The sequence below is a fragment of the Temnothorax longispinosus genome, chromosome 1 (genome assembly GCF_030848805.1).
Source record: "Temnothorax longispinosus isolate EJ_2023e chromosome 1, Tlon_JGU_v1, whole genome shotgun sequence".
In the NCBI taxonomy this organism is placed as follows: Eukaryota; Metazoa; Arthropoda; class Insecta; order Hymenoptera; family Formicidae; genus Temnothorax; species Temnothorax longispinosus.
The window spans coordinates 28,923,342-28,950,774 of NC_092358.1; the positions used below are offsets into that span (position 1 = coordinate 28,923,342).

At 41.4% G+C, this 27,433-nt stretch overlaps 3 protein-coding genes across 4 annotated transcripts in view; 2 read left to right on the plus strand and 1 right to left on the minus strand.

The window, feature by feature from the left end:
* Frmd5 (FERM domain containing) overlaps positions 1–3,556 on the plus strand; it is a 28,398-nt gene extending 24,842 nt beyond the window's left edge. For both annotated transcript variants that reach the window (XM_071796595.1, XM_071796600.1), the window contains one exon: positions 617–3,556. In XM_071796595.1, the coding sequence (XP_071652696.1) occupies positions 617–1,035 (419 nt within the window). In that variant the 3' untranslated portion in view covers positions 1,036–3,556. The remainder of the gene's footprint in view (positions 1–616) is intronic.
* Positions 3,557–7,018: 3,462 nt separating this feature from the next.
* Positions 7,019–27,433, plus strand: part of LOC139824045 (unconventional myosin-Ie) — a 29,924-nt gene continuing 9,509 nt past the window's right edge. The window contains exons 1-10 of the mRNA XM_071796534.1: positions 7,019–7,386; positions 13,248–13,373; positions 13,934–14,023; positions 14,088–14,182; positions 14,326–14,503; positions 14,626–14,788; positions 14,896–15,003; positions 15,148–15,276; positions 15,532–15,728; positions 16,104–16,271. Of these exons, the coding sequence (XP_071652635.1) occupies positions 7,384–7,386; positions 13,248–13,373; positions 13,934–14,023; positions 14,088–14,182; positions 14,326–14,503; positions 14,626–14,788; positions 14,896–15,003; positions 15,148–15,276; positions 15,532–15,728; positions 16,104–16,271 (1,257 nt within the window). The 5' untranslated portion in view covers positions 7,019–7,383. The remainder of the gene's footprint in view (positions 7,387–13,247; positions 13,374–13,933; positions 14,024–14,087; positions 14,183–14,325; positions 14,504–14,625; positions 14,789–14,895; positions 15,004–15,147; positions 15,277–15,531; positions 15,729–16,103; positions 16,272–27,433) is intronic.
* LOC139824110 (uncharacterized) lies at positions 15,031–26,687 on the minus strand. The gene is made up of 3 exons (XM_071796603.1): positions 26,444–26,687; positions 19,120–19,329; positions 15,031–17,958 (listed from the first exon to the last, which is right to left on the minus strand). Exons 2-3 carry the CDS (start codon positions 19,326–19,328, stop codon positions 17,250–17,252), a joined length of 918 nt encoding a protein of 305 aa, XP_071652704.1. The 5' UTR covers position 19,329; positions 26,444–26,687; the 3' UTR covers positions 15,031–17,249.

Consider the following 27,433-nt stretch of genomic DNA (forward strand, 5'->3'; position numbering starts at 1 on the left):
AATGATAACACGTATCTCTCGAATAAAGGATCAATTAGCTGAGTAAATTGTAATAACGAATTACGGAAATAATATTTTATAGATACAGAAATTATTCCATCTCGATAATAATGTGATTTGTTGGAGACATTTTTGCTGGTTTGCACGTTCAAGAAGATATCTAAGGGAGTTATTTTATTCTTGTCTCTTCTGAACTCAATTCCGCATTGCGATATATAAGGGGCGCATGATATAAATATATATCTTACTATCTGTATAAAATTGGATTAGTTTAACATAAAATAACTGCTATTTTATTTGCGCCTCTTTCGTGTTTTTCACACGTTCCTCCATGCTTTTTGTTTTTTATTTTTGAGAGTTAAAAGCAAAGAAATGATATATTGGCTCGAATATGCAATGGAAATGAGTTATCATAAATAAAAAGAATTATTTCAAATCAGTTGAGTTCGTAATATCGTAAATAGACCCTGCTAGCTCTACGCTCTACGAATGCGATCCTCAAACTTCGGAGCGAGATCGTCAGAAAGTCTCCGCACTTGTAACGTCTTCGTTCCTTACGAGTCGCTCGCTAACGCAGCCTGAATCAATAGCATCGATCGCGTCCTTTCTGTTTCAGTCGGTCAGCACGAGGGCGAGGCGAACGATTACTACTTCAGGGACTCCTTCGACCACTCCTCGTCGGAGAGTCAGCTGTTGGACGCATCCGGCAAGCCGCACAGTCGTTCGGTCACACCGGTACCGAAGATGCAGAAGTTGCAAAATTCCAAGCTCAGCCTCCAGCAGCAGCAGCACCATCAGGGCGCCCGGCGTGCGGCGAGCGGCAAGCTCAGACACAGGAGTCTGCACGTGGTCAGGATCTTCATTCCAGCGTTTATGCTGACGATCACGGTGCTGTTCATTGTGACGGTATTGGTGTTCGAGACGGACACAACGCTGTTCAACAGCCTGCGCAAAACACCGGAAATGGTGGCCTTAAGGAGCCAATATTACGTTCCGATCAAGGAGTTCCTGCGGACCAAGCTCGGCCTATTTTGATGTGACAAGACCGGGCCGAGATCGTCCTACGTCATCGCGTAGCTCGCTCTCCCTTCAGTGCCAAGTTGCCAGGATGGACTCGTGACTGAAAGAAATCACGGCTCACAAGTCGCGGAGAAAAGAACGTGCGCCTCTTATCCCTATTGCTCCCGCCTCCTGCCTTCTTTCCCCCCCGTTGCGCACCGTCGCGTCGCATCACAGCTTGGTTGCACGAGAGTGAGTGCTTCGGACCGAGAAGACCAGAAGACCGAGTGCTACCGGAAGCAGAAGAAAGGAAGGCCGGAAGAGGAGAGATGAGAAGCATCGCGTTGAAGGGATTAACCGAGGTCGGAATCTCGCGCAAACTTACGCGCGAGGGGAACGCGCGTACGCGTTTTAATTCGACCGACGGGAAGTCAGAATTCTATATAAAAGAGAAAACTGTACAAAGGTTGTATTTAATCGGGATGTGAGCAGAATGTATGTATAAAATTGTGTTTATGCGTTATATTTTATCTGTAATGTTCTTAAATTGCTTATTGTTTTTATGAAAAACGCTTTTTATGACTACGCGTATTTCACTAAGTTTCCCGGATTTCTCATTACTACTCATTAGTTATTTCACTGCTGACTCGTCTGCTATTTTGGCAGAATACGGATCCACAAAACCGACGTATTTATCTTGCAGATATTAAGTTCCGCCAGTTTTCCTTATGAATTAATATTCTTTTGTGGAAATATATATCGCCAATATAATAGAATATACTTGTTTAATGAACAATATTAATAACTGATTTATTGAAAAGTAAATTTTAATATTTCTGTGCACAGTTGCAATGAGCAAGGAAAAATCTTTTAATCATTAAATGAATTATTCATCTTAAAAATGGCATTGACTCGATTTTTTAAAACTGGTTACATTAAATTATATATTTCATGAAATTGGGTAGGTGTATCTCGTGTTGATTGTATTACAATATTTTATTCATATTATTTGAAAGAAAAAAAGAAAACAGATTTTGGCTGTAAGAAAAGCTCGATTTTGTTTGATCTATACCTGCACTCGGACGGACATTACGTATACATACATAGTGCAATGTTGGTTATCGAATGGCCTATCGTGTTACCATGAAAAGAACGAGGACAGGAGTGCTCTTTCTCCGGATTTTCGTGAAACTTTCCCCGTGAGTCGCGGATAACACGAAAAGACGCCCAAACCGCAATGTGCGCGCGGTATAATAGACAAAGTAAAAATATTTTGACATTGTGAAGAGACGAAATAAAGAGCATACATACACACACCTACACACACAAAAAAAAGCGAATATGTAATATATTATATACAAGTCACTGACAAGGCGACGCTACTTATAGAGACTTTAGATTATTTTAAATCGTCAACGAAAAGCAATTGTTTCGTAGATAATTGTAGACTATATACGTGCAGCTCTAGTACGGAAATGGTGAAGGATATTGCGTGGCAGCGTTAAATTGACGAGATTCCGCTGTCGGTTTCTTTGCGTTCTTACTCGGATGTACGGGGGCATAGGTGCGCTTGATGTGCGTGATCACTTTGTCTTATTGTCATCTTATTCTATCGCGAGAGTATAACATCTTTCATCGCAGCGTGTAAATTCTTGATATAGATCTTAAGGACATGTCTCTCTTATGAAAGTAAGATCTGTCAGGACCTGCCTTCGCAGATATATGTCGCGTTTGATAAAATTACATGAAATTTTGAGAGAATGTACCTCTTAATTCTCACGTTTTACGTATATGTGCAATTAAATCGAAAAGGAGTGAAACAAAATTGAAACAGATTTAACAATTATAGACGCATACGCGTTATTTAAAAAAAAAACTCTTATTTCTTTTTGCGAAATTGTAAAATGCGATTTCCCAAGATTTAACGTAATTATATGATTGATATGTATGTATATTAAAATACATATAATTATATAATGATTACATATTGATTACAGGCAGGTTCTGATTTATCTTACACCTTAGACTGAATGTCCGCTCCAGCGTTTTATTACCGAAAGTGGCAAACTTTTACCGTCGATAGCAAAAATTTCTGAAGAAAATAGTCGGTGACTCTCCCGACTCTCCGTTAATCATAAAGTTGTACAGTTGACATTTGTTCTCGAGAAGAAGGGCTTTTAACTCTCGAGTGGACACGCAACCTCACTGTCAGCCATTTTTCCTAAAAGTGCCTACGCTGTCTTACACCCTTTCGTGTCATTCGATTCGCTCGAAATCCGCCCTAAGCTGAACGAAAATGGAGTGGCGCGAGGAAAAAGGTGAAACAGAAATTAAGTAAATTAATGAACGATGAATCTCATGCCGATCTTCGCGTCGAGGCTTTTGGCGGCGCTCTCCTGTCCGTGAGACCTGTTCATATCTCGGATCGTCGACATAGATTCGTGAAATTCTTGAGATCGGTGTTCTAAGGTGTTTCCGACGTTGATGAAAAGAGAAGCGTTGTCGAGAGTACAGACGGCTCTAGAAAATTAGAGTGGTAACTGTGCGAGACGCGACATATCGTTGTTAATAAAGCAACGGGGGTTCGCGAGATTTCGGCCTTTCCCAGGTGGGCGATAAACAGAATCTCCTTTCTAGTCTATTATTAGCGTTGTCAGGGAAACGCATGTTTCGGACCAGCACAGAATCTCACGAACTTCCGCAGCTTATTAATAAGCCGGCTGGGATGAGATTATAGCTTAAATCAAAATTTAATTCGCTTAAATTAGATACGTAGATAATGTAAGACGAAGATTAATCCATGCAGGAGAACGCCGCGAGCATCAAGCTAATTGTATAAATAAACGGATGTCAATTGCAATATAAATGTAATTCTAGTTATTAATTAAGGGTACCCGCTCTCGCTGGGCCAGTCGATGTAAAAAAGAGACGAGAAAATTTTAACGGAAACGATAAAAGTTTGGATTGAAACGCGGAAAATTGATATGCTACTTATTAATCCAAATCTGAATGATTCCACTCTACGAGAAATCTCGAATACTGATCCAAATCTGGATGATTCTACACTCTATAAGAGTAATCTTTGAGAGCAAAATTATCCGATGGACATTAAATAAGAAAAAGAATTTTTTGCGATGCCACGTTCAATTTGTTATACTCTCCGAGGGTTGCTCTCCTATCAGCAAAGTTCATATAACTGAACTAATGTCGAATTTAGGATTATATGATACTCAAGAGTTTGCGCTTGAGAGAACTACTTTCTATTTCAAATACTCTCCAAGAAGCGTATAATAATAGGATTGGGATTTTTGCTTGCAATAATCGCGAGTGTTGATTGTTAAAAATCCCGGTTCGGAGAGCAAAATTTTTAATTAGACACTCGGTCTAAAGTCCGAAGAGCAGATTGTTTAACGTAAGGGATGGAATGGAATAATATTGAGAGTTGAAGATCGTCGGAACGTGGCATAGCCTCTGCGCGATACACTTTACAGAACTTCCCCGGTAAAATTAAGTTATCATAGACGATGCGCAGCTGTATATATTAAGGAGAAAGGTTCACTATATAATGTTAAAACTGTTAAACGTTAGCGGATTATATGATCTTTGCGCAACGATTGAAGGCAGGCAATATACAGGATGTGTCCAAAAGATAGAAGTAACATTTGTTTTCAAAAATTTAGACCTAGTTGATGACATAATTATTGATGACGACGTTGGTATCAAACGTTATTAATTAACAACGGTAATTTAGTACGCTTTAATTTGGGAATTTGGGGAGTGAGATTTAATCAATATCGAAATAGCTAATAGATCGTAGACGGTCTCTTACGTTGAATTTTTAGTGTACGAGTACGATATTTTGAAAACGTTGTACGATGTAGTTGCGCAGACGTGAAAAAAATTTAAAGTAAAAATATCTCCCTTTTATGATATTCGTATTATCGATAAGATTTTTGTATCATCAGTTGACATTATTGCAAATTGCAAGCCGCGTTTCGTCCTTATTGTAAATTGATTGTAACGCGATGTGCTTGTATGAAACTGCAACCGACAGTACGCTTCAATCAGGCGTGCGTACAATGCGTACACGACGTCGTGCGTTTTCTCATTAATTGTAAGCCGTTAAACGTCGTAACACTTTTCTGGCGCGCACGCGGTGCGCGTACTTGATGCTGAACATGGCTATACGTCACGTGTTAATGTACGTACTTGATATCGCTGCCGAACTGTGCGGATCTTCATGTAAATGTACATCTAGCCTACTGCGTTACTTTTAATAGTCGAGTTGTCGAGGTTCTCGGGATTACGTTGTTAGATATTTATTTGATGACTAACGGGTAAGAGTACGTTATTCGCTGTAGCTGCTACGTAAGTGAATTTCAACCGAACCTTTTTACGGACGCGACTGCAGGAATAATTTAACAGAGGGCTAAATACTACGTTGTGTACAAATGTGACGGTGGATGTAAGTTGGGTGTAAGTGCACGGTTAATTAAAAACGGCCGACGCGACGACGGAGAAGCGGAGCTCTGCGCTAATCAAAACGAAATACCGATGATAATCTTTCTACAATCTCCATTCGTATGTACACTTTTTGTACGCTTGCAACGTGTAGCGAACAGTTGTAGTCGTATGAGGAGTGCGTTTTTTTTCCTGGTCTGTTAGTCCTTGAAATTTTGTATCGCATGCATGAATAAACAAAACATTTCATTGCAAACCCGCGAAACGAAATATTTCATAAAATACCATCCAGAGTTTTATACACTTTTTTCCAACAGACGAAGAAGCGATTCCTGCGTTTGAACATTTGGTTCCCCGAATCTATATTCTATCGCATAAAGATAAGATACGAATTAGATACGTTGCTCGAGTAATAACTTTTGAAGTTTTTTTATAATTCTGATCGGTTATTCAAATTTCGATGTAAAACGATCGTAAACCGCACAAATTAACACTAAATTTCTTTTTTTGCTAATAGACGTTTAAATAGTATGCTTATTGAAAAATTCGAGTAACATAATATTAATAGAGATACCAACGTTGACAGCGGAGTAATCTAATCGGTGAAGATGATAACGAAGAATTGCAACACCGCCTTACTTAGTCACGCATTCAGTTTGAAAGCGAAGATATCATTTCGTCAATATAGCATCACGGATGAGACTACATAATAATAATGATGTGCGTGATTCATCCGTGTCGTGGTTTTAAGAATCGCGATCTGCCGCTGATTTTTCCGTATGCTTCATAGATGCCGATCCTTCATTTTCGCGATGGAGCGTAAAATCGCGAACGATTTTTACGAAATGCTAGCTAACACGACCGAGCCTTTAAGATATTAATATCCGTTAAGATAATAAGATCTTAACGGAAAGCAACACGCGCAATCGGAAATCGGGAGACTGCGTCTCGCAGAGACGCGCTCGAAACTGGGACGAGTTCATCCGTGGAAAGTGAATTAACAACGGCCTTGGATTAACGCAACTCGGCAAACTCATGGATAAAGCGATACGTAGGCATACACCTGTCCGTGAAAGGAGAGTCCCACCTGCCGTATTGATGTTTTGCCAGGACCAAACATCGGAACGGAACGGCCGTCGGCGGTTCGTTATCGCGACATGTATACAAACATCAATAAGTACCGAGTCAACTTTCACGAGATGTATACCGATTTCCCCTTTCGGCTGTTGTTATTACCTCTACGCGCGACATTAACGTTTCGATGACAAAATCAACAAACGCGACGAGTTTACTTGGACTCACAACAGTAAACAGAGCCCTAACAGCTCTCACGACTTCATCCGACGTGTAGCAACAATCTTCGATACACGAGTCTCTCAGAAGCCAAATTGATCTGCTCCACGAGCTAAATAAAAGGCAGAGAAGATTGATGGAGAGACGCGTGTGTTATGGGCGTTATACGTAAGAAATTTACAAAAAGTGGAGTCGTTCTAAAAAAAAAAACTTATAAGTACATGCGACAGAAGAATAACATGAGACGTGCGGAATCCCGAATTCTCCCGTCGCGCCTCTCACAAAGGCAGCGTGCAAGCCAGCCCGGTACCGGTGACGGCGGTGACTCACCGTGCTCGTGCTGGTGCTGGTGGTCGTTCGTCGTTCAGTCCGCGACGGACTACGAACCCGTCGACATCGAGCGTGTGTGTCTGTGTGTACACGCGCGTGCGTCTTCCCGGTCTCGGCCCCGGCCCCCGGCGCGGCGTGTCATTTAAACGCGGACCTGCTTGAGCGATCGGTGTCATCGGTGATCATCTTCGGTGTGTCACGTGCGTCATTTGTGTCCGCGATATGATTCGGAGCGGTTAAGGTTAGGTGGACTACCTGCGGTGACAACTTTGGTGGATCTTCCCTCTCAATTTCAACGACATGGTAATTGAACATGTTTAATTAATTAAGCAAGCGGAGAGCGGCGTCAGGATTGATCTCAGTTTTTCGAGTTTTCGATAATTGAATGAAATTGGAATCTGCCTGAAATATCGAGGATATAAATGGAATGTGTTGAGTTTCGAAGAGAGATCGCATTACTGTCCTATTAAATGAGTGACAAAAATTGATGCACTATTTTATTGTTGAAAAGCATAATTTTGGCTGTTTCAAGTGTATTATTTATAATTTATAAGGCTACGCGACGGGATCGATATAAAAAAGAATTCATAATATGTCTAAATATAATGCAGGAGTATAGAAATTAAATTCAAATGAAGGGTGTGAAAAAATATAGGTGCAATGCGATGTCTCATATCGCGCTGTAAAATTATGAGATGCTATCGGGACTTGAATATAAATATATATGTTCTGTCATATTCAATCTGACCTCGGAGTAAACTTTAAATTCAGCCCAGATTGTATCGCGTCGCTTTGACTCTTGGATCGTGAATAATGAAGTGTCTTGTAGTTGAATGACGTCAGAATTGTTTCCCCATCGAAGTTCTTACCTTCGATACGCAAGTATATATTTATTAAATATTAAATTATTATTAAATAAAATCTTTTTACAAGAAGATAATTTTTTTAATAATTAATTCAATTGTACATAAATCTTTGTATTTATTGCACAAAGTGGACGTACGGGATAATAGGGAAAAATATGCCGTATTGTAAAGTTAGAGTCGTGCATGCGAAGCGACCGATCTTGCGAAGAATGAAGAAGCGGTAGCAGAGATGAACGGTCGCTCGTATAGAATTCGTGATCTTGGCTTGATCTTCGTGAGTCGTGTCGCGAGCGCGTTCTCCTTGCGTCCCGCCTTTCTTTGTCTCGTGATCCGTGAACGGGAAGTGATTCATTTTCTCATGGCTCAAAGGCAGTAGCAAGACTAAAATGCCCCAACGTCGAACGTGATGCAGGAAACTGCACTGTCTTGAAGCAAGGACGATTGATTGTCCTCGTTAATCAAAGCGCAGCGGCGTTATACCGGCATACAGCCGCGTTTCATCACTTGCGAATCGGAAAAGATATTAGAGACGACTTTGAAATTAATTGGAAACCGATAATTATATATTCATTTTACATTGGACGCCATTGTTGTGCATTACGCGCAAGGATTCGTCGCGTAAATCGCCCTCGAGGGTCTCGAGAGAAAATAGTTACGTCGATGACGTACTTGACATACGGATCGGTGAGCGATCATTTCCAAGAAATCCGTTAATCATCAAAGTTCCGGATTTTCTACATCTAAATCATCAAGCTGCACTTTGCGCGAATCACCAGAATATTTGAATAATCTTAATATTTCAATATTTGAATAATCTTAATTTATACCACGGAATGAGATAACTTTGATGGAAAATTTGTGGTTGATTTTCTATTGATTTTTAATGCTTTCAACATCAGAAATCTCGTCACGGAGTGCGTACGGTTTGAAGATATAAGTTTCGCGCGCTGTCATGCGTTAAAACCGCATTGCGTCGCCTCGATACAATACACACCTTGCGATCGCTTTTTAATAAATTTACAAAACAGGATAATGCGGCATTATACCTCGCGCCTCGCTCTTGCACGGTGAGTCACATTTTTCACGATAGACTTTAACAGGTTCGTTGAACTAGTTCGCGCCTTTTTCACTCCTTCCTTGCTCCGTCCCTCGCTTTCGTGAGCGAAGTAGGTATCTCGACGAGAGGCGATTTCGTAGGCGATCTCTATTTGGCTCGAACGGTTAAAGGAACGACTGTCGTCACACGATCGCCATGCTTATTGCAATGGACGTCGTCAACTGTATAAGTGCGTCTCGGGCTGAATGCCGTCGACACGTGCATGGGCGCGTACTGCAGAGGATCGAGGACAGATTTCAAGGAAAGTCTTTATTTTTACAGAGACAGTTCCACATTTTTTTAAACATCTATATTTTTTTAATGCGTAGCGTATATACCGTTTCTTATGGATTCGTTAGCCTGACGAATATCGAATATATCTCCAGAAAAAGCTGCGTTATCGATATCTATTAGTCAGTTAGAACAGATATTTGCTACGGTAACGCAGCTAAGAATCCGGATACGTTCGCAGTAATATTGTAGCTGCAGTTCCTTTAAATTTTCATAGCGATTACGACAGCATCCGATAGTTTCATTTATGAGACAAAATTCTCTTCAATTGTAGCTATCTAATGGATTATCTCCTATTCTGGAAATCAGAGCGATCGTCACGGTGTAAAGTAGAGAGACAAAGAGAGAGAGAGAGAGGAGAATCGTCACTGATGCGTGTAATGACGTTTTAAAGCTCTCTTCGATAAAGTATGCGTATTGGTAACCTCGGTACCTCGGTACCTTCTGAGAACACTTTTACAACTGTTATTATGCGCTGGGAATTTTACGGTTGTGCACATTGCGTACACCGACCGATATATGTAGAGGAATATCCTGTTAGGATGCATTTAGTTTGCATGTACGTTACTTTTGCGACGTCCCATCGCGGGGATCGATAAATATTTATTTAAAGAAGCGCGATGGGGAGGAGAAAATTTATCAAAGAGCCAGAGGCTTGATTTTTATTGAGTTGTGGCGCTAATAAAGCTCTCAATTTCTTTTCCCTTTTATAACAATATTCAACGTGGTATACAGTCGCGCAATATAATTGAATCAATTATTTCAACTCGATTCAATTAGAGTGCAGAGCGACTGCAGAGTGACGTGCGGCGTGTGATCACGCTCCATTCTCGATCGCTCGGAATAGTCGGACGTTCGTTTCGTGTCGGCGACTATCGTAAAGGAGAGATAGAGAGAGATCATTATCGCAGAATCGGTTAGGCAACGCGTTATCGGAGGAGTGCAAATATAAGTCTAGCGAGATGATAACGCATGCACGGCCGCGTCCTTGCGTCGCGTGCTTATAATCGCGGCATTGTTAATCGTTTCCGAAGGATGCGATGCAGGCGAGCAAGGCCAAGGGACGCGTGTGTTCGTCTTATTGTCCGAGCCGGCCGGGGCCTTAGAATTGCCGGTCTGTGCATGCCGTTTGTGCCCGTTCCAATGCCCGAGACGCCCGCACGTTTTCTACTCCATGAGATATAATTCTTCTGAGAACGTTTGTGAGTGTATCGTTCGTCGTTCTCTATCAGCGGACGTATCCGCACCTGCCATGAAAGATTATTATACTTCTGAGATTTCAAACGGTAGATCTAAGGCAGGATTAAACGGTAGCTTTCGACGTCGGGTCGTTGTTGAGAGAAAGATTTTCATTCCTTTGCGCGTGTTCGTTGTTTCTACATAAACTATTTAGAAATTTTCGTCCAAATACGGAAAACCGCTGTATATGTGCTATCAATGCTATCCCTATTCACTCCAACCAGCCCTTTCGTGTTCCCACGAGTTTCTAATCCTCGCATCATAACTCACGAACGAATTGACGAAATTTAATGTTCCAAAGCGCAAATTAAAGCTACTACTTTTAGCTTTAGCCGAGGATTAAAAGGACGGAAAAAAACATTGGAGTGAATAGGGCTATTATTGTTAAATATATTATTAGATAATATACAGTCATATGCTATCATCGTATAAGATGTAAAGATGACTTATATACATATATACACATGTCGTGTACATGTGATTTGAATCCATTACTCGATATTGTTATATTGTTGGGTTATAGATAACAGCAGATTGCGTTATCACTTGGCTGATAAGTGATCTGTTGCGGAAATGCTTAAATATGCTTAAATGTCATTATAAATCGATAGAGAACGACAAAATACGTTGACAAAGAAATGACATTTCACAGTCAAAACAATATATATACCTATATGTATATCCGATATATCTTTAAGTTAAATTTCTGCAAAAATCGCTTGGGTTTAGTGAGAAATAAAATTTCAATTCGACATTTCTTTCAAACAGAAAATGAGATAAACTGGTCATCTATAGATAACCAAAGCGACATATCGCGAGAAATTTATTTCGACAGTATAGTTTCCAGCGAAATACGACAGAAAGATCGGTGTCCGCTACATGCAGCAGTAGCGCGATATCTCGTTGACCGCCACCGCGTCGCGGCCGCGCCGGCGGAACTGCGGTGAACGAACAGACAGTTTCATTACGGCGGAAGCCATGAAATCATGCCTCTGCTCTGGTCCGGCACGCGCGGACCTCGGTACAACAAGAGGGAAACGTTGTGCGATCGATCGCGCGGTCAGTAGCCCCATCAGTCATAATTAATTAACTGACCCCATAACGGGCCGCGTCGATCGAATAGCTTGATGGCAAGATTGCCACTCATTTCCATTTTCTACGAAATTCCTGTCTGTCTGTCTGTCGTCGAAATAAGGACGACGAGAAGCGGAAGTTGGAAGCGTGACCATTCATCTCTCGTTGGGCATTGTCAGTCATTGTCAGCTGAGGCCTGAGCAAACGCCATTCTCGTCGCTTTCTATATACGGACTGACGAAATCTCGTCTCCTTCTTCCCTCTTTCTCTTTTTCTAACTTTCTCGATTGTAATCCATTTGCGAGGCTATTTGCATGTCACATATGGGCGAGTTGCTCCGTAGTCCGCTAATACTAATTGGACCAAGATGTTAACGACGGCGACATATGGCGCGATCGATAGTGACATGCCTTCTATTGGAGGAGGAGGAAAAAAAATTGCTTTACAAGCAGCTTATATATACATATATACATATATTTATTTGTGCGTTTCTAGAGTTAAAAATTATAATTGATAACTCTGATACGAAATATATAGATAGTTCGTAGGGTATAGTCGACAAAAACTTAATCGTTTACGCTTAGAATCCTTTGTAGTTTGTAATAATCCGTTAATTGGCTTCGACGATGGATTATATCAAACGATCGTTTAAAATGCAATTAAGATGATGCCCTGCTAGAGCGTCTACGGAAGATGCCTTGCCTCGCGCGACACCTTGCACTATACTCGATACTCGCAATTATACAGAATTCGTTGAAAGAGAATCGCTCGACCGGAAGTATCCATATGCGCTGACTACGATTTCTCTCGCGTTCTCCAATGCTATACCACGTGCAACCAAGAATGCTCGTTTCACACGCCGGACTTCCATTCGCGGCATTCTTTTTATGCGTTGGCTTCTTTACGACCGATTCTTACTCAATATACGCGTGGATTTTTTTACTTTTAAATACAAACCGTTGTCAGCTAAAGAAATATAATAGTTATTTAATCCGTATTAAAATAAATACAGAAGAAATATGAAACAGAGAGAAACAGAGAGAGAAAAATGTTTTTCAATATGAAATCTTTCGTTAGTAGTTGGAAACGTCGGAAAGCAAAAGTTTATTATGTCAACATTTCTAGCTCTGTATTGCTACAGTGATCCAATAAGGTAAATAATGTAAGATACTTTATAACGATTATTATACCTACGGGATAAAATGTTAGAACGCTTCTCTTGCAATATAGACCAAGTCGGACTTTGATAAGTCAACTCGGTTAAAAAATCGCTATATATAAATAATGCAGTTAATGTCCAAGTATATAGCATCTATTATAAGCCGTTGCGTTAAAAGGGCACAGTAAGAGCGCTGGACTGAACCCTCGCTGAAAGAGGAGCGGAAACGATCGATGAATCGGCGATCCGTGAAACGTCGGAGCGAATAAGCACTTCTGATACTCGCGACACAGAAATTGTAATTGGATTCGCAATGCGCGACGTTCGCCGATTTCTCGTGCGTCGCGTCGCCGCGTTCGTAATTTCAATAAATTCGCGACGACACGAAATCAAAAACGTGTTCTCGCTAATCAAAATCAATTTATTTCTTCATCCTCAGGTGTACCACTGGCAGAGTCAAAATGTCAAAATTTCCGGAGTGGACGATATGGTCCTCTTGCCGAAGATCAACGAGGACGCCATCATCGAGAACATCAGAAAGAGATACATGGACGATTACATATTTGTATCCTTTTTTGCTTAATATTAGAACAGATCTATATATATAAAGGAAGATGTCCTGACTGACTGACTGACTGACTCACTCACTCACTCACTCATCAACGCCCAGCCCAAACCCCTGAACTGAATTTTTACAAAAAGTATATGAAATAGGGGTAGAATTTTCCGGGGAGTGCCACTATGTGTATAGTTTTTTGTTACCGATTTCCTGGAAACCGGTTTTTTTAATTTTTTTAATTTTTCGGGAAATAATTGGCTGAATCTCAAAGAATTCTAGATTAAACAGGGGCAGAATTTTTCAGGCCCTATACAGGGGCTGTATAGTTTTTCGTTACCACGTAAAAAAAAATTAATTTAAAGGGGGAGGGAGGGAGAGAGAGAGAGAGACTATTTGCGTGTTTTAATACACAATTTCTTCGGGGCGAAGCCCGGCGGGGCATGCTAGTATTAAATATGTCTCGTGAGGGGAGGGAAGGAAATACATAATTTCTGGGAAGTGTATATCATGATAGCTTAATTAACTGTGGCAAATAATTCGTGAAATGTTCCTTAAAATGTCATCAGACGTGCATCGGACCCGTATTGGTATCGGTTAATCCTTTCAAGCAGATGCCATACTTCGGAGAGAAGGAAGTCGAGATATATCAAGGCGCGGTAAGGGTGAAAATGCTATTTTTCTCGTTGGAAGAGACATTAAAAAGGTCTCGTGTCATTTTAGGCACCGTACGAGAATCCACCGCACATCTATGGACTGGCGGACGAGATGTACAGAAATATGCTGATCGACAACGAAAGTCATTGCGTCATTATTAGGTAAACGATACTTGCATTAAGATAATCTTACGTAGGAAAGAATTTTAGAATGATGTATTTATATTTGATGTATATTTTACACAATTTTTATTTAATATATTTATCGAAAATGTACTTGTCATTTATCAATATTTATCTCGCAGTGGTGAATCGGGCGCTGGAAAAACGGTCACGGCGAAATACATAATGTCTTATGTGGCGAGGGTGAGCGGTGGAGGCAAGAAGGTACAGAAAGTAAAGGACGTGATCTTGGAATCAAATCCACTCTTGGAAGCTTTCGGCAACGCGAAGACAGTGAGAAACAACAACAGCAGCAGATTCGTACGTCTCAGCAAGTTGTGCTCGAATTAATCCATTAGTTTTCACCAATTTGTTATAATTGCATTACAATCAACAAAGTTATTATTTGAAAGGAAACAAAAAAAGTATTTTTAAATTTTCAGGGAAAATACGTTGAGATGCAATTCGGATCGGGCGGTCAGCCGAACGGTGGCAAAATTTCGAATTTTCTTCTGGAAAAATCAAGAGTAACTTGCCACAATCCCGGCGAGCGGAATTTTCATATATTTTATCAGCTGACGACGGGCGCCAATCAAGAAATGAAAAGTGAGTGGATGATTGAGAGATAAAAGTGTCGTTGACAAGTGAAAAGTAATTTAGGATAGTTTAGAAACGTTTAGACAAATAATAAAAAAAGAATTTCAATTTTATAGCGGAATTTGGATTAACGGATCTCAATTATTATCAATATCTGAGTTACGGCGGTAATTATAAGGTGGACGGCACAAATGATGCGCGGGATTTTCAGGAAACTCTTAAAGGTACATAATTGTATTTTGCAGTATTAATTAATTTTCGTGCAATTATAATGTTCCGTAATTATTATAGTACATTCTCGTATCTTCTTTCCTAACTATTAATAGACCACACTAATTTAATAATTATGTATTGTTTTATGTCTACAGCGTTGAGTGTTATGGGAATAAAAGATGCAGAAGTGATGAATATATTCAGATTGGTAGCTGGAATTCTTCACGTGGGAAATATACAGTTTGTCGAAAAGGGCAATTATTCGCAGATAGCCGATAAACAATGTAAGTTATTCTACTAGTTAAGAAATAAAAATACGATTAGTTATATAACTTATCTGTTATCGGTATAATTTTGTTATATATAAATCGCACAAAACGTATTTATCTATATATCTTATCCGCTTATCGTATATATAAACACTACTGATCGATTGATAGTAAAATAAATTTTAATATAATTTCTGCGCGTGTTTGTATTATTATTTACATTTTCTGCTTAAACAATTTTTTTTTAGTATGAATATGTTTTATTTTTAGTTCTCGAGTTTCCAGCCTATCTTTTTGGAATTTCGGCAGAGCATCTGTCTTACAAATTGATTTCTCGAGAATTCGAATCGAAATGGGGAAATCAATCCGAAAGCGTGGACGTGACGTTGAATGTGGAACAGGCGCTTTACGCGAGAGACGCTTTGGCAAAGGACATCTACGCTAGACTTTTCGACTATTTGGTTAAGGTGTGGTAGAGCATTCATCCAAAGTTTTGAAGCTTATCCAAAATGATTGAGTTTAAAATTACATATAAAAAAATCGCATGTCTTGCGTTAATTATATAATTTCACTTGTCAGAGATAAGTGTACACATTTTCATATAATTACAATAATATGAAAAGTTAATTGAACGACAAGCATTATAATTTTGGTTTTCATAGAAAATAATTACTAGTCTAATCTCTTTAATCTTTACTCGCACAAGGGAATAAATTGCTCTTATTTGGTATTAAAAAATATCTATTTTAATTAGATCAACGTAATCTTTTAACCAAAAATTATCGCATGATTTTTAAAAGGCGCTTACTTCTTCCGTTACTGAGTTGTTGACAATTTTACAGAAAGTTAATTCAGCCATGGAAACAAACACGGATGGATACGAGATCGGAATTTTGGACATATATGGCTTCGAGATATTTGATAAAAACGGTTTCGAGCAATTCTGCATAAATTTCGTGAATGAGAAATTACAGCAGATTTTCATTGAACTCACATTGAAGGCGGAGCAGGTAAGCTTTTTCATTAATATTATTCTCTTTGTAATTCACGTTAAATTAGTCTCGGGGTTTGTTCATATCTTGGATGAACAGCAAATTGCCAGAGAATGTGAGTACTAAAAATATTTTACTGGCTTGCGCGCTGATTTATTACTAGAGCAAGTTAATATATTACTATATATTCTCTTAATTCTATATTAGTTAACTATATATATATATTACAAGCATATATTAATCTGTATAAATAACAATATTTATATATTTATATCGTGGGTCGTTATATTCGGCATAAATTAAGTTCAAGACTAATACGCGGAGAAAATTTAACGTTGCAACATTTTCTCCGAGACATAATAACTACTTCTACAAAAATAACATTTTATTTTCAGAATTTCGGTATGATTGACTGAGTTCTAGCTTTTCTCCTATTAGATATTGAGCCTAACTAAAATAAAAAAGTTGATTAATTTTCATACAATGAAAGTTGACACTTTATATATTTTGGAATTCTATCTTTTATATTTAATCGTCAAAAATTTTTTTGCTTTTCGAAATTTTGAAATGTATCTTTAAACATATCTTTGGAGAAGAACTAGAATTCTATTAATTACATCGAATTCTGAAAATTATGAAAATTATGAAGTGATGGTCACTTCATAAAGATGAAGTAATATATTGTTCATGCAATCACAGTTAACTCCTCAACGAATTGTCTGAAATTTCATAACGCTTACAAAATATGGAAAAACTTTGGCCAATAATTATCCATATAACGTTTGCGATAAGTAATACAAACAGTAATTAATAATTTGATAGAAGGAATGTATGTGTAATCAATGTTAATGATTATTATGTAATATTTTGTTTCGAAATATGTCGTCAAATCAATCTTTTTTTGTACTTTCAAACAAGCATGAAATCTTGAGGCTCGCGATTAAATATACTTTTCGGAGAAGTTAAATTTTTACCTTTTCATACAGATATTTGATTTTATTCTTCGATGAAGCCGTATCCCGGCAGAATATCTGTCCTCCTAAGTGCGTACCTCTGCACAGGCGTGGTCTGCGCCATCAGACTGCGTCCATGGACTTTGCTAGGCGGCGCAGGTATCTGTTTAGGTAATTCGCTAGACGTGACCATGGAATTCTCCGTGGTCGACTGTTCGTCCGCGCCGTAAGACGTTGCTTGATTGTTCATTTTGCCGATCTCCTCGTTGCTCAGAACGATACCGTCGACGCGACGATCGAATTTCTTGGGCGGTCGAATCTTCTTATCCCGCGTCTTCCAGTCGGTCTGCCTGTCGAAGGGTCGAGTGACCCTGAGGTATCCTACCGCGCCCTCGCTCGGGGTCGCCGTGGACGGCGGGGCGATGGTATCCTTGCGGAAGGACCCGCTGTGTCCTCGCACGTTCACGTAGACCTTGGGCCGGCCGCTCTTCAGGTAGTACAGCTTCTCGTCGAGACTCGGCAGCTTCGGTGGGTTCAACGATGCGCGTTTGTCGTCGTCGAAGGTGTCCAGACGATAATTCGGACTCAGGCCCACGTCTCGTACACCGAGGATCGAGTGCGGGATCACTTCGGGATTCGGATAGTCGTCGTTCGTCGGCGTTCGCTGTTCCTCTTTCAGCATCGTGCGCATCAGACCCTGCAAATTTGCGGCGTCCATCTCGTCCGGGCTCTGCAGCTCGATCTCGAAGAGCCTGCGACGAAGAGAGAGGAAATTCAATTTCACTTAATTTCATGTAGATTATAGCTTTTCGCTAATACGAAACGAGCGCCGAAGATTGATATCGAACGGATGGAGCTTTGAGACGTCAGATAATCAACCGTAAATATACGGTATGAGTAGCAGATAGGAACAGCATAACGACGAAGCTAATCGGATATTAGCGGTAGGCATTGAGCGAGCGGCGAGCGCGGAAGATTGCCTTTTTTTATTTTCACAACATTACGAGGTTAATCCGATCACGATTGCAGGTGTCATTGTTCAGAAATGCCACTCTGCCCAAACGTATTCGCGGATATTCGCGATTATTAAACCGCAGCGATCGCGGCTGCAGTGCCGCACGGGCGCGGGGCGCATGGAGAGAGGAGAATCGGGAGACAATCGGTTTGTCTAGCCTTAATCGCGCTTACTATTTTACTTTCAAAATTACCGGTTGCGCCCGGTGCGCGGCGTATCGGTGCCGAAGATACGAATTGTGGTCACGTAAATCTGCCATCGTTGAAATTACACGGGAGCAATTACCCGACCGAGTTTCTCACGTTTCTCGTGCGCCGCAACGAAGGCGGCTTTTCATTCGCGCTAATTGGGCCGCTTTCCGCCGCGCCGGTGGGAAAGAACGGCGTTTCAGTTAGGATTTTCCTCTTTTGTTCGAGCGATTTAGAATCGCGAGACCGAAGTAAATATCGTTTCGTAATCGCGGGTGAGTCAGTTGAGAGAGTTTCCCGAAAAGGAGTTAAAGTAGAGTGGAATAACGCTGCCATCGTTGTCCATCCGTTAATATTTAGCGAAATGCATTAATAAAAAAAAAGGCTTAGAGCTCAATAAAATTTTGCATTATACGTTAAATTAAATTTACGATCAACTTATCCGAGTGATCCTCGATAATGTCTTATTATACTATTTCAAGACCAGAGTTCGATTAAAGATCGATCGGGCGATAACAATTGACGGACATAATCGATCAGTTCGAACGAGTTCGCAATTCTAAACGCGAAACGAAAGTGAATTGCCGGTGCAGCGTGCGCGGTGCGACGGTCGTGGAATATAATATCGATACCGGTCGGCGATATAAAAAAAAAAAAAAAAAAAATGACGTGGAAAAGGCCGCGGCGGACGAACGTTGGCAAATCGATACCTGTAGTCCTCGGTATCGGGTCTCTCCACGTTGGTGTTTCGCGTAATGCCGTGCAGAGACTTGCCCTCGAGAGATTTACGCGCGGACAGTTCCTGATCCTGGTGGATGTGATTAGGCGACGAGGGTGGCCTCGGCAGGACCATGGCCGACGCGGTCAGCTCGAACAGGACGAGCAGCACTGTGGCGCAGACGTTAACTCTCCGCGACATCCTGCAAAGATTGTTTTCTCTGTATAAGAAAAATCCTATCCACTATGGTTTTGTCCTATATATATATATATATATATATATATATATATAGATATATATATATATGTATATTTCTTATTAAATTTCTAATAAAAGGTGATATAGAAAAGCCTACAAGAATAGTGGAGAAAGTAGTGAACAAAACCGAAAAAATTTCCAACGATTTGCTGTGGGAATGGAAAAAAAGATTGTAATTATTCGGTCGGCACGGATACTTTCACGGTTGGAAGAAAAAAAAGATACAATTTTATTCGCTCTTTAGGAACGTTGTTTTTGCTACGATCGCGAATTGTCGAGCGCTAAAATTGATTATCGACGATTAGATTCGAGAACTGTCTTTCGTGTTTGAATAAAATCTCCGTGTCCGCGCAAATACGTCAAGTTTTAACAGTCGTCCTATTTGGTCCGAGATGTATCGTTTCTTTGATTATTCTTCTAATAACGCTAGTGGAATGGAAAGTAGGATTTCGTTCAGATAAAACAAGAATTTTAATATCAGAGTTCAATTTTTGGTGCTGTAAATGTGCGAGAAGGGGGTTCGATTAAACGTCGTATTACTAATTCTTAGCATAAGAATCACTGTCCACGTGTATTTGATATTTGGTATCTGATATATAATGCTTGAGATATAAAATAGTGACGCACGCGAAAACAATGGCTCGTAGCTCACCTCGACGTACCTCGCAAAATGTGAAACTTGATGAAAGCGGCCTTCCGAAAGCGAGAGAAATATATCTTGAAGTAAAATTCATGGCAAATTGACTGCAATGGGAAACGCTCAAAAATTAATAATTAATTAAGCTAAGTAACCAGAAAGGAGAAGGACCTGACAGTTGCGTAAGCATGTTGTGTGAAATAAGCTCTTTGCCCCGCGCCATTCAACCTTGCATCTCGCACCTCGATTGTGTGCAAGGTGAGTGTATTATCTGAGGAAATAATCCCTCGATCCCGTTCAATTATTGCACCATCGGAGAGGAGAGCTGGATGCTTATTGGAACGTATCGTCGTGCCCGGCGGGCAATTATCATTCCGCGGCTAAACTGGCGTAAAATTTATAGGAACGGCGAGATGATTTCATCCAACGTCAAACGCTGGATTCGTTTCCAGCTCATCGTTCACCGACGCTACACAAAGCGCGTTAGAGACAATACCCGCAGTTTCATATCCGACAAATCGCCGGGCAGATATATATCGATCCGTCCCGAATCGAGCGTCGTTTATTATACGCGCAAAGTCGGGAGATCGGAAAACTATCGGGAACGCGCGAACTATCAAGCGGCAAAAGTGTAACGAGTCGAGTTATTCGGCTTGATTCGCCCCTTCTCTCTTCGCGCTCTCTTCTAAGGAATTTATGTCTCGCGCTGTTCCCGACATAGCCGGGTCTAGGAAATGTACCGAGAAAATTGTGCCTGTCGATTCCAAGGCACAATTGTCTTTGAATGCATTCTCGAATACGCGCGTATACCTTACGTAAGGAAAACAAGAGAAATTGTATCATTTTGTTCGGCGGGACCGCTCGCGCGAGTAAAACTTTCACCACGTTTATCGCTAACGTGCTCGTTACACGGCGTGGTCGAGCACGTCGGTCGGCACCGTCCCGTTATTTCGTCGTACTTCCTGCCACGGTTTTTCGGCGGTAAGAAAACGCCCAGTGTACATAAAATTGCCCGAGCCGAATATCTCGACCGTCGAAAAAAGAAATAATACCATACGCGCCAGGCGCAACTGGCGCGGGCGTGATTACGCAGGTAATTCTGTCGCTATTTCACACAACGGCTAATCACACGTTATTAATTTCCGGCCTGGCGATTTCAATTGGAGACACATATACATTGTGTCTTACGTAAGCGAGTTGACCAATCGCGGCAGGCAGCCGCAATGCAACGTTTTCTTCAATTTCTCTTTGTGTTGCGATTGCGAACGCAGTTTAACAATTCTGATTTGAAACAGCAAGACAAATACCGCGAAAAGGGGAAAGAAAACTCTCGACGAAATTATCGTCTGAGTACATACGATATATATATATATATATATCACTTTACCATTTTTTATCAGAAATTGAACCAGAAATAATTATCAGTCGAGCGAAATAATCAAGCAGTCGAGCGATAATGATGGTGAGTCGATTAAGAAAAGTAGTATGTGGTGCAGAATGATATTACAACCGATTATGAAAGTAATTTAACTGAGGTGCTAATCGTGCTGGCTAATCGTTTCTCCGGGCAGCTGGAAAATCTCCAAGGATTTCTGAAACCGAATACTTCCTAGAGCACGTACGCGCGTTTTACAATCAGTGAAAGGTTTTAAAGGCAGAAATAAAATATCTTGAAAGTAAGACAAATCTCCGATATAAATTCAAGAAGCAACGATCTACGCATTACTGTAATAACGTTGAGTAATTCGATCGCGATAGCGGCCTACATCGAGAAAGCTACGTCCCAGACTACGGCAAAGAACAAGGAGCCGAGTAAAGTGTAACCGAGAGAATACGGAGGGATGTTATCAAACCGGTTTCGCGAAACAGATGTATTCGCGCGATAAACGAATTATTTACACAAGCGAAGCGGGCACGATATGTAGGATATACCGGACAACAGGAGTTGGCGCGACGCGACGTCCGGTAATCTCGCCCGGCGTTACCGTTCGTCCAGCTGCGGCAGAAGTACAATATAACGCGATATAACGGACAAGTCCCTTCTTCTTTCCCGGACCAAACGCGCGCTCTCTCTCTCGAGCGAGATCTACGCCGCTTCGCCGATTCACGTCGCGGCACCGTGGGTGTGGCTCTCCGGCATCGGCATGGTGAACAGGTTCTCTTAAAAAGTGCAAGTGCAATCGTTGCCCTGGTGAACGTGCTCGGCGCTCGGCCGACGCTCGATGAAGCGGAGCGTGCGACTCTCCACGTGGGGAGCCGGCCGACCTGTCAAGCGACGCCGACCCGCCGACGGTTCTCACCAGCCGGGGCGCCGCGCCACACGCCTCCGGTGATACTTACCGAATCGCGCACCCTGACATTTCACGTAGACGTCATCGTCGCGGAGTATTTTGTACGCGTGCGATTTTTTCCACGCCAACTAGCAATTTTCCTCTCTTGCCGTGACGCAATTCACGCGACGGTGCTACTTGCCGCTGAATTATGATATCGTTAAGTTTACTGGCTAGTTAGTTAACTTAGCGATATCGTAAAGCGTAATTCGTAAAGTTAGAGTGGAAAACTTTTCCATCGTCGAAATTTTATAGATATTTCCGTATTCGAGTTTACCGATAAATTTTTATCCAGGAAACCGCGGGACGACTTGTGTACATCTCGCTCGTTTAATTGCGTCCTGTGTGAACGCTTATCATTTTCACTTCCTATACATCTCGCGAAGGCGCAGAAAGTCCAAGTAAATATGCTTAATTTTCGAGAAAGTCACAGACTCGATCGAGTCTTTCATTGCGGTCGGAGAATAATCGAAAACGCGCGGTTTCCCCTTAAACGTAATCGGTAAGAAGAACGTCTTCGAAATTTCCGCCAGGAAGTTTGAAAGAACAGGAAATGGCAAGCAGAGTTCGATGACTTTTTTTCTCAACGTATCTGGTCACTTTGAGATATTTAAATTCGGGAAAGTATCGTCTTGAACAATTTTTAATGAGCGGCAATCGAAAAGATTCGACAAGTTTCGAACTTTAACGGGAAAATAAATCCTCTTTATGCGTAAAAATTCTGCTGATTCGAATTGAAGAGCTACTTGCAAATTTCGTATCGAGCGTAAAATATCGCGCGAGTATAATAGAATGATGGATCATCTATGCCGTTCTATTGCAAATCGTGGGCGAGCCCGTTGAAATAGAACAAGGCAGATTTGTTATTCATCGACCATTGTGGAGTTTCTAAGTTCTAATTAATGAATGTCTGGCTAAAACGCGAAAGGCCATCCATCAATCGCGCCTGCGCTTGAATTTGGACGTCATGTAAAATTCTCCCATTCGGAGCAATGTCGCGGCAAAGTGCAGCACAAAGTTAAAATGAGCTCGCATATAGAACGACGCGACATGCGACAGCCAATTTTTTGTCATATCGATAAAAAGCATAGGCCGGTCTTGTGTCATGTCGGTCTAGACGGACGATCTATGAGTCGCGTCGCGTAGATCTACCATAAGTACTACCGTATGTAGATCTCGCGAGTGTATGAAGACGAAACGGCGGCGAAGTAGGACGAGGAGAATTTATTGTCGCAGACTCCGCGCATACGAGACCGGAACGAATAATTCGAATGCAAACAGGGATTCATAAATAGTCGCCGATACAGTTATGTCCGCGCAGAAAGTATCTAAAGAGAAATATATAAGAAGTATAGCGTCTTTCCATGAAGAAATAGACGAATGTCTGAGAGGGAATATATTTGTATGCTTGGAAAGTATAAAAACGCTGCAGTGTATATGTAATATGTATATGTTCATTATGATATATATCATTAGAGTAATATGCGTAACGTTGTATCCCGTTACAGATATTTATGAAAGTAATTATGCGTATTAGATTTCTCATTATTGAAACTAGTAACTCGCGTATTGGATATTACACTGGCAAGTTTTTAATTAACCTTTATATTGTTCTGCTCACGATGAAAAATTTATGGCGTTGCAATATCACGATATATTACGTCTACGATAAAACGAAGGAGCCCGCTCGTAAATAAAGGAATTGAGTTGTAAGAGGGCGAAATCGATGACGCGTGCGGCGTGCTAGCCGATTTCACTTAGCCTATTAATTAGTATTCGCAATCGTGCGCGGGCAGCAATGGGATCAACGTACGATCGAAAGTTTCTTTCTTCCTCTTTTCCGATGTCTATTCGCTTTCTTTCACGTCGTAAGGGATAAATGCCGTTTCAAATCTCGAGAGATATTTTTCACGACACGGGGATTCCTAGAAAGCGATCGATTCGAGATTATTGGAAAACTGTTCAACAAAGCGCTGATCCTCAATCATATCGCCGCGCGCCCGCGCCGTGTTAAATCACGCATAACAGACAACGGCGATGGTCAAGCTACGAGGTATCGCGCTATCGGAACTTAGAAAGTCGAGGAAACGTTGCCGGTTGCATGCGAACTGGTCGACTCCCACGCCATACTTACGGGCACTTGCTGTTCTTACGTAAATACTCGCGGGGCGCGTTATCGCTCGCCGATCGTCGATCGGCTCGGGCGAGGAAGGCGGAGGTGCAATTAAATTCACACCAGAACGAAAGTGAGAGCGCGTGGTCAAGGCCCGGAGGGGGACCGCCCCTCCCCCCCCCCCGGGATATTGTCTAAGTGTATCCTTAAATAATTTCAACGACTTTCGAGCGTATAAATACTTTATTGTTAGATCGATTACTTTAGTCCTCTTTGAAAGAGCTTGAACGGCAACGTCATCATTCTTTCTTTCTTCGCTCCTCTTGTGCGCGCATTACGAATTACGAAATCTTAACGGGGGGAGAATTTCACAATGACGAACAGAAATAGTAGACTCGGCCGTAGGACGCGGAAAGCGATAATTGACGAGTGACGACCATTATTCGGCGTGGAGCCTGTTCGCGAATGTCGGTTGCTGCGTCCTGCTAAAATAAAAGTGTTACGTGCCGTTCACTGGAAAAAAAAGGAAAAAAACCGCAACTAGAGCGCCGCGCCTTTTCTCCTTCCGTTCGCCGCGCAGGAAATAATCTCCCGCCTGAAAACGCGCGAGTCATCGCGGGGCCGCGCGCTTATATTGATAGATCGATCACGATTGTCCCGCAGCGGACACGAAAACGAGCAGCTGCGCGGGACTTAATTGGTCCTTTACGTAACCCTCGCTTTTTCGCTCGCTCATTCGCGCGCGAATCAAAGTCACCTTGTACATACGCTTCTTTTCCCCCGCGCACCTTACGGAAGACGAAAGAAAACGAAACCTTCCATCAGAGAAGGAAATTTAAAAAACGATTATCAAGCGCGCGCGATCAATCACAGCACCGAAGACGAAGCGACTTGTATATACTTCGCGCTCCAATTATTCTCCACCCTTTCGTCATTTCTCTAACGCTAATCAAATTTGTAAATAATGATTAAGAGTGGTAAACGCACTTTGCGAACGTTTAAAGAAACGTTTATGAGGCTCGTTTGATTACAACTCTGTGGCTCTGTTCTTTGTTCGAGCTGCAGTCGCGACGGCATTTCACAACGCGGAGCAATTAAGTTTCATTAAAGAATATTGGCGGACAGCGAGCGGTTTAATCTAACGCGAACTAGCAGAGTTGCGAAGTGTCTATAAATGAATATCGACTTGCGTGATGCTTGATATCACGACGCAGTTTGCATAGGCGCAGACTCGTTTTCAAACATTTCATTATTTTTCTTCTTCTTTTTATTGCAATTTTTCACGAAATGTTGCGCAAAGTGTCCTACGACACTCTTGCTGCAATAGCAAGGTTTAATTAGAGAATTACATATATCCGCAATCACATGTACACAAGGTATGTCGTATTTTAGAGATGACGAATAGGTCGCATAATTTGCATCTCGCCGACGATTTGCGTCTTGAACAGTTCGGAACTATGCCTTTACAGATCACCTGTCACGCCACACGTGAAACGAGATTTAAGTCCTCTGACTTTACGAGCGAGGTTTTATCTCGTAATAGCGGTATGGGGATAACCGCAACGATAAAATCTGAATGCCACCATTTCACGTCCGAACGTGATTGTACATGACGAATCTTCTTTGCTTGTTCTCGTCACGCCATTTAAATTGATCATTGTGACCGTCGCCGTCGTCGCAAAATCCGCGAGACGGACGTAAATCGTAGAAACTGTCTGACTGTCTCGTTCAACCGTAGCAAATCGTGCGAGAGACTAGCTGTTACCGGACTGTTATTGGTAAAACGCATACTCCCTTGTCTTCGCCAACCGAAGGTTGGCAGCAGTCGGGAGAATAATATACTTACAATTAGAACTAAGAGGTGTTTCATTGAAGACAATGATAACTTAGTTAACAACAATAATGGAAATTAATATTAATCGACTGTTGACGCATAAACGAGTGCTGTGTGTATTGAAAAAGCGCATGCTGAACGTACCTGACTGACAATGAGACTCACGAAGCAACGAACATGCAATCTTCTTGAACCCAGCGCCTTGGACGATCGTCGATTGTCGCTTTTTCCCTCCGCAGAAATCCGCGATCGTTATTATTCTTCTTCAGCAAATGGATCACTTGTGGTATTTTTATTATGTAACGCGCGGTCCATTCGTCCGCGTGCGCGCGAGAATCCGCGCCGATCGGTACCATTCGCGGCGAGAGGAACAAAACGTGATCGCGGCTCCGTGTGCACTGCAGCCAAGGATCGGGTGAAGGTAATGAAATAGCTAAGTGAAGCGATCGCTGTCTCTCTTTCTCTCTTGTTCTTCCCACGTGCGGCTTCCACCACTCCTCGCACTTCGGGGTTCTCGCGTGGTCGCGTATTTCTCGTCAGCGGCGTTTAAATCCTTTTCGCGGCGCACGTGGCTCGGCGGAAACGCACCTGTCAAACGTACTCTCGGATAACAAGGTCAATTTTAACGATGTAGAATCAGTTCGGGAAGTCTTTGCTTATATCTCTGAAAAATTAATTTCACATTTTCACGTTACTTGCACTTTAAATGCGTACTTTTATACGATATGGATGTGTTACAAGAATTGTGCTCGCAAATTGAGTTGTTTTGCTTCATTATTGCGAGGAAGTTGTCGCTGCTGCGCGAGTGCGCTTCTAGATTAGCTTCATCTGTCTACGCGATTAGTATAATGGCCGTGTACCTCTCGTAATAAAGTCAACATTGTCGCAACAGCGGTGACCATTGAATTTCTCGCCCATATACATATCAAGATGACATCTTTCGCGTTCGCGTTCCCGATGCGTCGTCGCGATAACAATATAAGTACAGTTAACTTCATATTCTGGTAAAAGACAATGAACGCTCTAAAATTAAAGTGATAATTAAGATACTCTGATGTGTGTCTCGATATCTTCTTCGTAGCTTTAATTTTATTGTAAAATTTCTTTTGTACAGTACCGTTTATTGAATTAATA

What these genes read in the sequence shown, in the direction of transcription:
- LOC139824110 (XM_071796603.1), bottom strand. Translation starts at nt 19,328, where the DNA reads ATGTCGCGGAGAGTTAACGTCTGCGCCACAGTGCTGCTCGTCCTGTTC. An exon ending in CCCGATACCGAGGACTACAG is followed by an intron (nt 17,959 to 19,119) that starts GTATCGATTTGC and finishes TCTTCGTCGCAG; the next exon opens with GCTCTTCGAGATCGAGCTGC.